This window comes from Vitis vinifera, chromosome 17 (assembly GCF_030704535.1).
Source record: "Vitis vinifera cultivar Pinot Noir 40024 chromosome 17, ASM3070453v1".
Classification (NCBI taxonomy): Eukaryota; Viridiplantae; Streptophyta; class Magnoliopsida; order Vitales; family Vitaceae; genus Vitis; species Vitis vinifera.
In genome coordinates, this window is record NC_081821.1 from 5,901,681 (window position 1) to 5,918,241 (window position 16,561).

At 35.6% G+C, this 16,561-nt stretch overlaps 2 protein-coding genes and 2 non-coding genes across 6 annotated transcripts; 3 read left to right on the forward strand and 1 right to left on the reverse strand.

Annotated features, from left to right (window-relative positions):
- LOC100260293 (squamosa promoter-binding-like protein 6) lies at window positions 1-7,963 on the forward strand. Of its 3 annotated transcripts, none has more exons than XM_010665168.3 (5): window positions 1-158; window positions 534-1,520; window positions 2,079-2,215; window positions 5,878-6,745; window positions 7,491-7,963. In XM_010665168.3, exons 2-5 carry the CDS (start codon window positions 856-858, stop codon window positions 7,492-7,494), a joined length of 1,674 nt encoding a protein of 557 aa, XP_010663470.1. In that variant the 5' UTR covers window positions 1-158; window positions 534-855; the 3' UTR covers window positions 7,495-7,963. The 3 variants fall into 3 exon arrangements, with proteins under 3 accessions (XP_010663470.1, XP_010663469.1, XP_010663471.1); XM_010665167.3 differs by lacking the exon at window positions 1-158 and adding an exon at window positions 165-315; XM_010665169.3 differs by lacking the exon at window positions 1-158 and adding an exon at window positions 165-315 and having other exon boundaries at window positions 5,887-6,745.
- Window positions 7,964-8,587: 624 nt separating this feature from the next.
- LOC100246811 (UDP-arabinopyranose mutase 1) lies at window positions 8,588-11,505 on the reverse strand. The gene is made up of 4 exons (XM_002263454.5): window positions 10,980-11,505; window positions 9,537-9,787; window positions 9,279-9,447; window positions 8,588-9,117 (listed from the first exon to the last, which is right to left on the reverse strand). Exons 1-4 carry the CDS (start codon window positions 11,295-11,297, stop codon window positions 8,779-8,781), a joined length of 1,077 nt encoding a protein of 358 aa, XP_002263490.1. The 5' UTR covers window positions 11,298-11,505; the 3' UTR covers window positions 8,588-8,778.
- Window positions 11,506-16,057: 4,552 nt separating this feature from the next.
- MIR3633B (microRNA MIR3633b) lies at window positions 16,058-16,169 on the forward strand. Its single transcript, NR_127887.1, has one exon. It is a non-coding gene; the product is annotated as a microRNA MIR3633b (primary transcript).
- A 228-nt stretch (window positions 16,170-16,397) lies between these two features.
- MIR3633A (microRNA MIR3633a) lies at window positions 16,398-16,552 on the forward strand. Its single transcript, NR_127885.1, has one exon. It is a non-coding gene; the product is annotated as a microRNA MIR3633a (primary transcript).
- Window positions 16,553-16,561: the final 9 nt, after the last annotated feature.

Below are 16,561 nucleotides of genomic sequence, written 5' to 3' on the forward strand. Positions count from 1 at the left end.
TTTGAACAATGGAAATTTGAATAAAAATATGCTAAAGACTAATAGAAAAAGTTGGATGGAGGGTGAAATCCTTTTAGACTTGGATGCAAGGATTTTCTTGGCAAGGTAGGAATCCTACAAATATCAAAAGTGGAGTGGAGATAGCAATTCCCTCACTGGTAAGTAAGGCAGAAAGTAGCAAAACTTCCATGATTGTTTCTCTTTCACTTTCTCTCTCATACACACTAAAAAAAGAGAGACTACAAGCTCTTCCATGGAGTTGGGGTCTCTTTTGCATTGAATAGTGTCTACTGCAACCCTCTCGCTTTAACTCTGGTAAAGCAAGCACACACACATACACTCTCTCTCACATCATTTGGGCTGCTCTGAATTTTCCTTTTACAGTTACTGAATCACTTTCTCACTCTGTTTTCTGAACTATTCTTTTCTTCTTTTTGCTTCTGTGTTTCCACTCATTGACTGTACATTCAATATATTTTCCCTTACTTGGTTTTTTGAGTGCTTCTTGATTGATTTCACGTGGGGTGTTTCAGACATTAACTGCGGCTCCAGCGCTGTTTGGTGTCTTGTTTAGTGGATTTTCTCAGCAAATGAAATCCTCATGTATTTGGGGTTTCAAAGAAGACAGTTTGTGGGTGGGAGGTTTATTTCTTCCTTCTTTCACTTTGTGATGAACTGGGTTCTTACGAGTTCTGTACTGTGGTTATGAGGATTCTTCACCATGTTCTGTTCTGTGGTCATTTGAGATTTTGGATGTAACTTGGTTTTTGGGCAAAAGTATTTGAGAGGGGTAATTTTCTTTCTTCAGTTTTACTGGGTTTATATGCTTCGTAGCCTGTGATTCTGTCATATGTAATGGGGTCTTGGAGCTACGTTTCACAGGAAAAGGAATTTGTATCTGATGCGACCGATTTGCAGCCCAATTCGTCTGCAAGAAGTAAAAATGTTTTCATGGGTTGGGAATTGAAAACCCCATGTGGTTATGGAAACAGCATTTTAGTGTCAAGTCAACAGGTCATTCAGAATCAGGGTTTTGGGGAATTTGGTATCCCTGAAATGGTCAGAAAACAATTGCCAGACAATTCAATTAGGGATGTTTCATGTGGCAAGGGTGGTGATGGAATAATGGTTAATTCGATTATGGTATCCCCAAATGTCTTTCCCAGAGATGACGAGTCAAGTTCGAAGCTCTCTAGCTCTGTTATGGAATCTAACAGCCAGGACTCTTTGCTCATCGATTTGAAGCTCGGAAGGTTTGCTGATCATAGTGATTCCCAAAATTGTAAACCATCCAAAGCAAACCCCAGTTTGCCATCGGCTGAGTCCTCTACACCAGCAAAGAGAGTTCGAGCTGTGGGGTTGAACTCTCAGACTGCCTTTTGCCAAGTTCATGGTTGTAACAAGGATCTTAGCAGCTCAAAAGACTACCACAAGAGGCACAAAGTTTGTGAAGTTCATTCCAAGACTGCCAAAGTCATTGTGAATGGCATTGAACAAAGGTTTTGTCAGCAATGCAGCAGGTTTGGTTTTCATTCCCTTTGCCTTCACAATTATAGACAGATTGGTTTCCAAGAAGGAATAAGAAAAGAAAGTAAAGGAAAAACTTAGAATCTTACACAAGGGAATCCAATTACAGCCTGTTAAAAGATTCCAAATGTTTTTTTCTTTTCTCTAGTCTTCTCAGCAATCAACTGGGGAATTGAGTGAATTTTGAGTTGCTCAGCTGTAAATTTTGTTAGTTTTCTCAGTGCATAATTTCCTGAAAATTGGATTCTCTTGCTTTGTTTTGTCCTTGTCCGTTCGATTTTAACTTTACTTCTCCACTACTTTTTTCTTTGCGATAGGGCCAGCTGATTCTGATCTCTTTATTTCCAAAATTCTTTAGACATTGCAGTCAGCTTCATGTTTAAATGAAATTCTGAAAATCAGATTCACCTTTTAAGGAAAAACCTACATGTTTAAACCAACTTACTTGTATTCAGTATATGATGGAGATTTAGTCTGCTAGTCTAGTTTTCAAGGTAAAAGTGTCAAGATATTGTCTCAGATATAATATGCATTAGCTTTTGGCTGTCTAGGTTTCATTTGCTGGCTGAGTTTGATGATGGTAAGCGCAGCTGTCGCAAACGCCTTGCAGGCCACAATGAACGTCGGAGGAAACCCCAAGTTGGTATTCACCCTGGCAGGGCAGGGAGGTTGCTTCAATCATATAACGGTATTAAAATTTACCTTCTCTCTAATTTGGAAACTCCTTGAAGAACTATCATTGTGTGTGTGCCTGGGTGTACATTTGCTTAATTGAATTGCTAATTATCAAGTTACTTTATATTGATCCTTAAATCCCTTACTAATATTTCTGAGAGAATGTAATTTTATTGTCCATATTTTTTTTATGAGAAACTACAATGTTATATATTGAATTAGGAGTTAGAAGTACAAAAGAAGGATGGGGAATCCTCCCACAAATAAAAGCTAAACAGAAGGAATACCAAAAACAAAAAGCCATAAGGTAATTACAAAAAGCAACCTCTCCTTACTAACCCGCACCCTTGGAACTACACATCGCTAACCAATTGAGTTGAACCACATTAAGGGGAATCCCCTTAAAGTTGTGGTGCAAGAGGCCCAAAAAGAAGCAAGGAAATGAATGGTATTCCAAAAAACCTTTAAGGTCCTTGCCTTGTCCTCGAAAATCCTAACATTTCTTTCCCATCACACAACCCAAATTTTATTGTTCACATCGACAAGCTAAAATTTAGTAAAAATTTCTGGACAATAACTATTGACTAGAAAGCCTGCTAAAGGTATCTGGATTCCATTATATTGTTGTTAGTTTTGTTGTTGTTGGGGAGTTGGGGGTTTGACTGTATTAGAAATCTTAAAAAATAGAAACATTTTCTTGGCATATCAACATCTCTTAAGAAGCCTCCTTTGAACTTTGAGTAATCTTGTATTGATTTTGTTATTTAAGCAGATGTTCTGATTCTTCCAGGATTTTCTAATTCCTTTTTCTCAAACTTCAATTTGTGAATATTAATGCATTATATTTTTTGTTTCAGTGTCATCTTTTTTCTTTATTTATATAACTTCTTCTCCTTGGAAAAATTTTCAGAACCAAGCCTTGCTGCCTTGGGCCTCAATGGAATTAGGAACACATGCCCAGTAATTATTACATAAGGGAGTCACAATATTTTAAAATTTTGTTATTTTGGATCTTTAGATGTCATGGTCTTCACATTCCTTCTAATATATTCTTGAAGTATGTCATTACTTTGAAAACCTTCCTGTAAAAATCTTAGGCAACATTGTACCAGTCATCTCAAAATTGCAACCTTTAGACTGTAAGGTACTTCTTGTTGATTATTGATGTCACTGGACCTGCATTGACATGATGCACACCTTCACATGCACACATTATGATTTTGTACAATTACCGAAGAGTCCACCTGTTATGTACTTAAAATTTGTGCAGAGGAAGAGGTGTAGCACACCTTCTAGTTCCAGATTCTATTTTAAAGTTGTCACTTTCTTTATTCACCTACTCTCTATGGCTCCCCCATACACTCATTATAGATAGCCTGAAAGGTAGCAGGTTGGAGAAGGCATTCTGCTCAAAATGATGGGTAAGTTGCCTTAGCTCAAGGCATGAATAGGGAATCTTGAGAGAGAGAGAGAGCTGGGATTAGGAAGTGAGAGTGGGATGATGAGTTGCCTTAGGCAGAGGCATGAGTAGGGAAACTCGAGAGGGAGATAGAGTTGGCATTAGATAGTCAGACCATAAATATCAGCAATATAGGTACTCAGTTTAGGAGTTAAGCCAAGGGGGAAAATTCTTTCCAAGGAATGGGTCTTAATGAGCTCTGTATAGATCACCTGGTATCTGTTAAGACTGTGGCTATCATGTAGGCCTGGTTAGATTGAGTTAGATCATCCTGATGATCTATTCTATGGAATGTTTTAGAGGGCTGGATTGGGCTTGGGATGGTACCAAAGGGTTGGGTTTGGGCATATGTTGATTCAGCTGAACCTAACCTAACCCTGAGTCTATAGTGAATTGAATATGGAGTATTTACTTGTGAACACTGGGTATTTTCTATTGCATTAAATAAAAGAAAGACGTAAAAATAATAAAGGATAACAATTCCTTCAGAAAAAGGCTCACAGGTACAGAGCATATATCGGATGGACACAAGCAGTTTAACATTTAAAAATAGTTAGACTGGTCCAAGTAGCAATAAAACCCAAAACAGGATGCTCCAATACAAAAGGGTATGACTGTAGCTGGGAATGAATCTCTTTGCATAGTGTATTGATTTATCAATACATTTCTTTAGAAGAATCCACAAGTACTTCTATTACCCAGGTGGAACTGAAAGCAGCCTGAAGTCAAAGATTATTTCTTTCTTTCAATGAATTGGGTTAGGTTATTGTGTTCTATGGGTTTAGTTTGATTTAGTAGATTGGGTTTTGGTGGACTGGCCTTTGCTCAGGTCAATCCTTATACCATGAGAGAGGTCTCCCATGCTGCAGAGGCTATTTCGTTCAGAATCCACAGAGCCAGCAAGCCAGACTGGGGACATGAGCAAGTCAGGTGTGGGTGAAATGCTGATCCATCCCAAAATGGCAACTGTCTCCTCATTAGTGGAGCAGCTGGAGTTGCACTCCCCCTCAAATGGGTCAAGGCAGAAAGAATTGCTCTCATGTATCAAATGGCACTTATTTGGCTTGATTGTATCCCCCTGCTTTAGCCATGAAGACTGCCATACCATCCATAAGACTGGGGGTGGGGAAGCAACATCTCACCACATTTTCAACGGTGGAAGCTGTTATATTGCTCCCTTCTACTGGCTGCAAGGTAGCTAGTTTTTCTACTATCTTCACCAAGTTTTCTCAGAGCTTCGTAGGACCAACCTCCATCCAAAAGAACTGTCAAGCACCATAGAAGTGACCCTTTGTTGGAGTGCCTAAGGGTTGTGCTTAGAAAATCTGGTGAGTTATGTCACTTGGCATCTTTTCATATGGCATTCATAAGTTGGTCTGCATAGATCACATGGCAATAATTGGTGAGAACCACATGGTAATTGGTTTGGGTATCCAAACAGCTTATTCTGATGAAGGTATCTACAGACACTGACTCGCACAAATAAATATATGTATTCAGTAGTGAATTCATAAAAATACACATCAATTCACCTCATATTTAGAGTTTGGGCAATTGCTGCATCTGGCAACTAGTATCTATGATGCAACATGATGCCTTGTCCGTGTTCATAAGATAGTGCTACAAGCACTAGCCGATCAAGTGTTGGGTCTAAGATCCTAATTCATCAATAATTTTGACTGGCTTGATATAGTCCAAATTTTCCCTCCCCCCTTCCTAGGAATTACATTATCTGTTTAAATCCATAGCATCCATGATCCTTATGCTAATCCTAATTCTGAAACCAAGTTTGCTCAAATTCAGAAATCATAATTAATATCCAGCATTGCTAACCACTTCTCCAAAAAATAAATTAAGATAAATAAAAAGCTATATGAAATATTAACAAACTTTTCATCATTTTTCTGTATGAGGAATGAGAATTCTTTGACACCTATCTTTGATGCCATAATTTTCTGTACTTTTAGTTGTGTATGTATAATTCATGGTTTTGTTGCACTTCACAGATTAAGCTCTTTTGTCAAACATGATAGCTTCTGAACTCCAATTGATTCTTGATTGTTCCTCATTTGATAACGTTATTTTCTAGACTAAATGCAGAATTCAAATAACTTTTAGCAATGTGCAATTCTCACATCCCCATCTTGTCACTGTGATCGCACTTGCAATACATCCTCAGAACTATCTGTTTTACAATTTTCCCTAACATTATGCAGGCTATGCAGGTAATAGATTTCAGGGGACTACACTAACAACCGCATCCTTTATATGTCAAGATATACTCCCCAGTGGTCTATTGCCACCAGAGAAATATGGGATGAGTGACTGGTGCAAGCGGATAAAAGTTGAAGATGGAACTGACTATAGTCCTCAATCAACCATTCCTATAACCAATGGGCACCCACATCCAAAGTCCCTATTCCCTACTTTTGAATTTGAAAAACAATATTCTTCCTTTCAAGACAATGGAGCTAATACAGGAAGTATTTTCAGTGAACACAATAGCCGATATCCACATGATCTTGCAGATGCAAATTCTGGCCCACATTCTTTTTTCCAAGACACCTCATTAGGAAATGAAGACTTGTCTGTTTTTGACGCAGGATCTACTGTTCAGGCCTTATCAGGGATTTCAGACTCTGGTCGTGCTCTCTCTCTTCTGTCATCTCAATCACAGAACTCTTCCAGCCATTCATCAGGAATTCCCATGATTCACCCCCTGATCATGCCTGGCTGTCATGCCCATTATAATATAGCTCAAGTCTCTGAGAAGTTCTTGGGAGTCAGCCCCCAGGTTTCAATGAGTAGGGTGCCAAATAAGTTTCTTTCATCTGGGATGAATTCTGCAGAAGGGAATCACCTAGGTCCTATACTAATTTCTGATTGTAGTGAGCCAGTGAACTTTGAAGTGACAGATGGGATTTTCCAAGGATCAGATTTTGTAAACACTAAGGATTGTCTTCCTTGTGAAACTGGACCCACCATTGATTTGCTTCAATTGTCATCACAACTCCATCGAGTTGAGCATCAGAGGCAATCGATACATGTCAAGCAGGAAAATGATACTTTCTGCCTCCGGATAACGTAAGCACATACCTTGAAAAATTTGCTTCCACATATTTCCATGTTTATCCAGAAACATTGGGGACTTTATTTTATATATATACATGTATTAGAAATTTTGAAATGTGAATGCATTGACAACTGTTTACTCTCATGAAATTACTTGCTATCACTTGGATGGAAAGGCAAGGTTTCCAGGCCTATCATATTGAGCTCAATATCATCTTACATGATTTTGGTCCGATATTGTTGTTTTGAAGCAAAACAACAGTGAGAGCTAATGGCAGAAAAATATATAAGCACATCAGCCATATTGTTGAGTGCCATTGATGCTAAAATTATAAGCACATCGATTGTGAACCCACTTATGTGGTTCCATTGCCTTCTTTTTATTCCCTACTTGGTCACTTGTTTCTTTTGAATAGCAACGGTTGAATAAGGTTCTGTTGGGCTTAATTATTTATGGAATGTGGGTGGAAAAAAGGATTTTGGAGAGAAATTTAATACTGCATCTGTTATTCATGTTATATTATTTGTTTAGAGACCACAACTGTTGTCAGGCTCATGATGTTACATCCAATCCACCACCTCCACTGCTCTGATACCAGGCTCCCAAATGCTACTATTATTCTATGTACTACACCAGGCACCATCTCCACCATCAAAAGAGCAGCTGCATCCCTTGCCATCTCAACTACCATGTAAACAATATTGAACCTCATTTTGTGTGGAAGATTATTGAACTTTTGCACTTGTATTGTAACAGGTGAAAGGTGCTAAGACACGGGGAGATTTGGGAAGTAGCATGGACTGAAGCACTTAGGAGCTGGTTAAAAGAAACTTGGCTTCTATGCTACTGTTTTTCCACCTGATGCTCATCCTCTATGATCCTATCTATACAAGCAGGAAGTCATTCCTTTTCTGACAGTAAATAGCTAATGAATCCAGATTTGCAATCAGATTCACTTGTATACAAACTCATCAGTTTTTTAAGCATCCTGCTCGGAAATGTACACCTCTATATGGTAAGAGACAAAGAGGGTTTATTCCGGTAGTCCTAATAATGTAAGTTGTAGTGTTTTGGTCTTGTGGGTAAACATTCACACTGGTATACAATCTCATCCAAAAGCATGGATGCACAATCTCTTAACTAATTCTGCCTCCCAGGTGGGTGAAGCCCATGTGTTGTATTGTCAACCTGGTAATATGACTAGCATGGCATTTTCCTCTTCTCCATTATCCTAGTTTTAGTTATTGTTCCTAAGCTGTGTAACGTGAAACCTAAATTGATAGTAGTATTTTCAAAGGCTGTAGATCAATGCCCTTTTGACTAGGTGTTGAGCATGATATTATGAACTAGGCAAGAGTGGACCAAACAGCATTTCCATTAGCCTTGTTGACTTGATGGGAAAGTTTTTGAGTCATCAGCTTGACCTCAATCATGAATACTGCTTGAGTAGACTTCTCATTTTCTTCTACATGCACCTTCTTAAATCTGTTTTAATAAAATTGACTTGGGTTAAGATCGAAGTAACTGTGCAAAACATATAACCTAATCTTTGAAATTTGAATCAATGCATTTTGCCCCGTGTTTATCCCCTTTATAGTTCATCGAAGCAAAAAGTCACAAAATGCCAAAAGCCAATATCCATAAACAAACTGGACATTGCAGCTTTGAAAAGTCTGTTTAGGCAGTGGAGATCTCAAGAGGAATATTGATTTCCACAAGGCAAAAGTTCTTCATTATTTCTTCATTCTTTACCTTGACTGACAAGTTGGGGCTTCCCTTAGAATTCAATGCCAAAGAAGGAAGGAAGTCAACAAGACAAAAAAAAGAAACCTAACACTTAACAACCAAACAAATTTTCTTGGCCAGTCATCAAAATGCTCAATATATGTATCAAAACAAAATCCATCATCTTTTATTGTCTCGACTATGACTAAGAAAAATAAATAAGCATACATATCCTTGCATCTGCAAAATAATTACTCTGAAGCTCTGACAAAAGGGAAGTCAAAGATACAAGAGGGCAATCACCATTGTTCAAAATTTTCTATTTTGCAGGACCATTGCGTACTTCAGCAGAAGCTCCAGATGGGTTGAGCTCATCCCATGCCTCAATCCATGTGACCATGGCATCAGCCAGCTTGATAAAGTATTCATCAACTTTCCCTAGCTTTGCCCTAACTTGCTTGGAGAGTTCAATGTAGCATTTTTGAACAGTAGTGCATTCCTTCGGAAGAATAACAGACTGGAAAAATGGGATCAGCTCCTCCTGCCAGTAAATACCTTTGTACTCCTTTTTAAGGTTCACAAAAGGGTTGCTTGCTTTGCTGTGCCAGATGTAGGGCAGACCTGTCTTGATTCCCAACCCCATGTGGTCACATATGATCTACAAGGAAACAAGTCATATGCTCAGCAACAGAAACAACAACAAAAGGGACAAGGAACTTATTGATCTCTAGGGCAGATTTAGAGCAAGTGTGAATAGCTAATTAATATGATGGCTAAAACTAGAGTAAGAAAGAGGTAACAATGGTTGGTTCAACATACCTTGGTGCACCAGCCAGCCCACATATCATCGTAGCGTCCAATTGGCTGACCATCACCCATAAGTCCAAAGTACATAGCAGGGCCAATCAACTCTCGGTTGAAACCCAGATTCATACCACACATGGGGAAAAGAGTCCCCTTTGGTATTGTCATAACGGCATCTACATACCTGAAAGAGTATATGAGAAAAAAATTAGAAACAGGATTAACACAGCATACACCAATGTAGCCCAGTGAAGAAAAAGATAAAGGATGTACCTAGTATTTCTCTCCCGCGGCTTGACAAGCTGGGTGGGGGCATCATAATCTGGGATGTTAAGCCAGAGGCCATGAGAAACAGCTGTTGGGACACCCTCACGGAGACTAAATGGGTATCCACGGACAAAATCTGCACCATCACGGTAAGGATCATACAGGGTGTTGAAGAAAAATGGGGTGGATGGGGCCAGAAGGTTCTTTATGTGCTGCTCAAGTGCATTAATGTCTTTGCCAGATGGATCTTTAGCAACCTGGGGAAAAATAAAGAATTCACAACTTAAGATTAATATAAAACACCTCTACCGCGTGATAAGTTCCAGGTAGCAATAATAATTGAATCAATAAACTACATGCAAAGCTTTCAAATCCTGACAAGAACAATTCACAAGACAGATCAAGCCAAGCAGATAGAACATGCATTTAATCTTAGTATAGTAATATACAATGGCAATGCATCCTAAAAAGAATCAAATATCACACAAATTTCAATGCATCACTGTAAAGCCCAATTAGATATGAAGAAATATGTGGGGATTGAATAACAGAAAAGATCTCTCTGTATGTGTCAATTAGCAGAGGTTTTCAACTTTCACTTCAACAAACAGATCAATTGACCCAAATATGAATTCAGGAAGAACCAACTCACCTGTCAAGTGTCCTTGCCATAGAGTGATTTCAAATTGCATTAGAAACATCCTAAAGTCTATTATGGAAAATGTTATGGGAAGATAACAAAGCCATTATTATTTGGTTGCACAAAATTGGATTTGATTTCAAATTCCAGCTGTGGAATTTGGAAATCTGGCTTTTCAAATGGAACTGTTCCTTAAATTTCAAGCCTACAGATTTCAAATCCAATTGCAAATGCTCAGGTAGATGGAGCAACCAAAAGTGTAAGTATCATGAAGCTTCCAATATCCCAAAAGGCAGAAGCCCTAATTTCACGCAGCCCAATCAAGAGGTTTATCTCCAACAATACCATAACAGATCGACAAAAATCAATAATTCCTAAAGACTACAAATACATATAGCAAAAATTCGCAGTTTAAAATTCATAATCAGGATCAGATCCAAATTCGAAACTTTAAAGGCCAAAACCACAGAAATGGCAATAGAAATACAGATCAAAGTCATGTTAATACTAAGAAAAAATAGAAGAAACAGATCCAAATTCATCCATTTTTCCAAGACCCCAAATTGCCCAAACCACCAAATCAGATTTTCATCAGTCCATCTCAAGAAAACGAAGTACCCACAAATCAAGTCAAGTCAAACCCAAAATCACGTCCCAACAGATCAACACAAAAACTAAATTTCAAAACCCGGAACACGTCAAGATCCAAAATCAAAAACCCAAATCCAGAACAAATTGTAGAACAAACAAAAAGAAAGTAAAAAAACAACCCAAAAGAGTAAAGCAGAAGAAAGGGGAAAAAAACTTACGAAGCAATCGTCATCAATAGTGTAGATGTACTTCTTCTTGGAAACCAAGTAACCGAAGCAGCGACAAGCAGAGTCCTTGAAGGAAATGCAAGAGGCCTTGGGACCCAGAATTCGGTTAATGTCGTTGCGGTTGTAGAGCTCGTAGTCAAAGCCATCAGGAACCCTGATGGTCTTTGAAGGATCACCATCTTGGACGATGATGAGATGGTATTGCTGGAAGAACGGCCTCCACATCTCCAAGAAATCCAAGTTTCTGATCGTGGGTATCACGATATCCAGCTCATCTTTCAGCAGAGGGGTTGCCGGGGTTCCCGCCATCACAGATGCAGAGATAGAGAAATCAAATTCCAGAAACGAAGACAGAGAGAGAAGGTTGGCTTCGCTTCTGTGCTGTGGAATGTGGAGCCTCTTCGCCTCTATTTGTACTCATATTTGGTGACCTCTTCTTTCACTTTTCAACGCTCCTCCGCCCTTTCAAAGAAATTTCTATTTACATTTCCCCCATAATGGAAAAAAAAAAAAAAAATCTCAGTTAATCTCAATATTTATGTCTCGATATTCATATTTTACACCAGATTTTTTTTAAAAATAAATTAACTTATATACTCTAAAATAATAAATTCCACGTATACCCAAAAAAAACTAAATACTATTTCCAATTTTCCATATGATAACAATTTTTCTAAAATCGAACGTTATTTTGAATTTTAATCATTTATAATTTTTCTTTAAAATTCATTTCATTATTTTAACATAATTTTAATAAAAACAATAAAAAATTAGAAGAATAAATTATTTCCCAAATTTTAAATTTGAAAACTGAGTGGAGGGCGGCTCGTAATGGACTCACGTCTTTTCCTGCACCATTTTCTTCGAGCGAGTTAGGCTGCCTAAAATCAAAAAATAAAAAATAAAAAAATAAAAAAAGCAGCCAACGGTGTTGTGGAGCATGAGCTGGAGCCCGGGCGGGACCCAAAACCCCCTGAAATACTCCAATACCCAAAAAAAAACAGGAGAAGAGTCCGGCGGGGTCGGCAGGGGGAGTCGACGTGTAAGAAGGGGGTCCTGGTGGAGGGGTGGGGCGACTCCCTCAAAGTCGTCGGTGGTTTAGGTCTTTGTTCACTTTGTTGCCTTTTTCAAAATTTCAAATTTGAATTGATCCGGACTGCACCAGCACCAGCTTTCATGGGTTCTACTCTTCATGGTCAACACGTTCCGTGTTTACATTGGTGAATCATTCTTGGGCACGTTCTTATTTGACCAATCTGTGATTACTATTTCTTTGAACAAATCCATGTGTCTTGCTAATTCTTCTAGTAAATGCCCGGCCGTTATGCGTCTTTAAAATATCTTCAAGTAGTATTAGTTAAGACATTTCGATGATAGATTATCGTCAAGCATCTTGGTTCTTAAGAATAGGTCATGTGTGCATTTTTATTGAGCAAAAAAGGTTCCATTGTCAAAATATTTGATCCTCGCACTAAAAAAATAATATAAAAGGTCAAGATGGATGAGTCGACTTTGAAACTAGAAAACACATCTCGATAACTTTTGACATAAAACAATTTTTAGGAATTTGTTCCAAAAACATATTATTTTTTAAAAATTATTTTAAAAATTATTTTAAAAATTTTCAGATCATACATACGTATGTATGTAGTGTCTTTATAGACAACAAAGTCAAAAAATACTTGTTTTCATATTTGGAATTGCAACGACACATGCTACACTCCATCAATCCAACCTAGGAATGATAACGGGACGGGTTCGGGACAGGTCGCCCCCATCCCAACCCTACCCCTGTTTAACTTTTTTTTTTTTAAAAAAAAAAAATTACTTTTAAATTTTTTAATTATATTAAAATAAATATATTTTATAAATAATAAAATTATTATATTTTTTGTAACTTATTTTATTAATTTTTTTATTATTATCTATATATTAAAAATAGTAAAATAAAAGTTTAAATTAAATTAATTTTAAAATTTAAATTTAATTTTAATTTTAAAATTAGTTTTATATATAATCGGGGCTGGATGGGGCAATACCCGAACCTGCTCTCGGTTTTAAAAAAAGCCGTCCAAATACAAGTGCTCCTCAAGTCGGCCCAGTCCACTGGTCCATTTCAGCTGCTAAGTTCATCCTCAGGAGAGCTTTTGGGCCTAATGGACAATTTGATTATGGGCTGCATTGGGCCTGACTCAAACCTTTAATATAAGATTTCTAAGCCAGATTCACATGGATGAGATTCTTGGGCTTTAAGCCCACGGCATATTCAAAACAAAACTTCAATACATGTTTTGGGCTCAAATGGGAGAATGGTCTTCCCTTCATTGGGCAAATACAATGTCACACCATTGAATTTGCCATAAAATAATAATAATAATAATAATAATAATAATAATAATGATAATGATAATGATATGGTTCTTTAGCCAAAATTTAAAGGAAAAAGAAAAAAAATCCTAGTTGAATATACTACTAAAACTAGCAAGTGGTTTGAACAAGACTTTTCGCAAGTGATAAGACAAAAATTAATTCAAATTTATGAAAATATTAGACGAAATTCTAAGAAATAATGAAACATATTGAAATTATTTTAAAAAAAATTATTTAGACATAAAAAAATTATTTTATTGAATTTCATTATTTGAACAAATATTTCATTTCGATACCTAAAACACAAATTTAAAATTTAAATTTATAAAAAAATATCTATATTGAAAAGCTAATTTAAAGTATTATATTTAATATTTTTTAATATATATTTAATATTTTAAAATTAAATAAATTTAAACTAAAATTACTTAAATTTTTATAAAATTTCTTTTCACCATTTATATTTATTTATTTGAAAAAAAATTCCTCTCGATGAAACATTAATTTCATTGAAATATTTTTATTATATTTAAAGTAAGAAATTGAATAATTCAACTCATATTAAATATTTATTTTTAGAAGTTATTTTTAAAAGCCTAGTAAAAAAATTATTAAAATTATTGAAACTTATATTTACAATTTCCCTTTTCTAGGCACATAATCAATTCTTGGTGGAAGGTTTAATGGAAATGACTCTCTGGTACCATCGAATCTATTGATATAGAATCCTCTAAGGAAGGTTGGATTTGCATTTGATTATAATCCAACTTGAATTAATAAACATTTAATCTAAACTCGGACCAACTAGACCTTCAATTCAATGTGTTTAACCTAAGGCCAATCCATTCCTAGTTTTTCAAACTCGGGTTAAATTTGGGTTAGACGAATAATCCGATTTCCATAAGTCAAAGTCAAGTTATGTGAAATTGAATCCAGCTATAATAATATTTTTTAACATTATATTTTGTATATTTATAATAAATTTTAAATAAGAAATAATACATCATTTTGAGATTATAAACAAGTTATCTATCTTTATAAAAAAAATAAAATAATATACAATAAAATGAAAAGTATGTTTAATTGTGATTTTAGAAAGTGTTTCTAATTTTTTTAACATTTAAATTTTTTTATCTTTTAAGTATAAAAAAAACTAAAAATACTTCATAAAATCATTATCAAACACACTCTAAATTTGACATAAGATATTTGAATAGGCTCGAAATCTTAAGTTACACTCTTACCATAAGATAAAGATTAAAAACGGTTTGATATGTAATTCTATTCCAAAGAAGATATAAGATGATAGCATGAATACTTTTTTGAAATTATCGATAAAATGTAATGGTGTGATGATCATTCCAATAAATTTCTTAATTCTTCATTTAGAATTACTTACTTTACCTATAAGTATATTAAAAATAAAATAACACATTTTAAATAATAGATAATGATAAAAGACAAATAAAAAATAAAAAGCATATAAATAAATATAAATTAATAATTAAAAAATTATGAAGGATAATCTCTTTTGGAGATATTCATTTGTTGTTTTGTTAAACACCATTTCTTCTATTGTCATTCATTGTTTATTTCGTACACTCGTTAACATGCAATATGCTTGTTTTTATCTCACATTAAACTAAAAATTTAACAATCGACCAATCAGGGAAGAAAGATTAATAAGTTATTGAATTTTTTTTCTAAACATAATAGAATTTGTATATCCTAAATATCATATCCATTACATAGAAAATACATATCTTAAAATATAATTTTTAATTAGATATGATATCCTTAAATATTAAATTTAATAAATATGATGTTATAAAAGTAGTATATCCCCATGAAATATATTATATTATGTTTATTATCTAGTTTTTAAAATAAATAAAAATAAAATGAAATATACTATATAAATAAACATTAAAAATACATATATTAATATTATTTTATAAATACTTTTTGGTTATTTTTTAAATACAAATTTAATTTTATAATAACAAAATTTTATTTTTCAAAATAAAAGATTGATAAAAAAATTAATAAATTTATGACACATAGTAGATATATATCTTACCTCGTAACTTGAAATTAATATATCTTAATAACCATATGATAGAATATGATATCTCATTTCTCTAATGTAAATCCAACCGATCAAACATAGATTAAGAATTTGATTTGAGAAACGGAATCTCTTCAACACAAAAATTTATTTTTCCTAATTTGCATTTTTTAATGTCCCTCCTAATCAAACAACTATATGAACATATATTTATATTTTCACAAGATTATAAGAAAAGTATAATGTTTTTAAGTTATTGTAAAATCAAGTGTAATGGAGGGTGTCAAGGGCCCAAGGCAACACTCCACACAAGGGGTGGTGATTGAATCCCAAATTGAATCAAATCAAACAAACGAATCAAGACGTTGCCAGACACGGAAACAAAATGATGATTCCCATCTACCAAACGAGTCAAGTCACTGAGGAACTGAAAGGGACCACCGCCAGCTCACGAGTGGGTGAAAACCAGAAATACGGAACTGCGGAAACCATGGGCGAAGGTGGTTTCTGGTTTGGAGAAAGGGAAAAACCCAAGAGTGAAGTGGTGAATATAAAAAGGGGAACGGGGGCACCACCGCCGCCTCGTGCTTTGAGCCAGACGCTTAGGGTTCATGAGAAATGGGAGTGGTCCTCCCGGAGGCCCATGGGAATGGGTGGCTGGGATCTAATGTTTCTTCACATCATGTAGATGTGTCAAAAAGCTGAGTTGGTTCCCATGCCATCCATTCCTATCGTTCCCGGGATTTTCTCCCTTTTCTCCTTTTCCCATTTCAAAAAAATTATTTATTTGGTTAAATTCTTGATTTTGAATGACTCGTGGAAACTGGAAAGCTGGCATGGTGGGCCCAATGTTGTGAGTGGTTTTGAAAAACCATGGGCGAAACAAAGGTGGTTTTAGAAAACCACCTCGTCTGCTCCCATATAACGAGTGAGAGAGAATGGGTGGTACTTTAGGTTTTGGCTGCAGGTTTGAAATGGGAGATGAATATTTCGAAAGCAATAGGAATGGATGGTTAGGAGAGAACTCCTCTTATATATTTCTTCATCTTCTCCGCCGGAGATGTGGAAGTGCAGTTGGTTCCTATACCACCCATTCCCTACGGTTTTCGAAATTTTCTCCCTTTTCTCTTGGTGC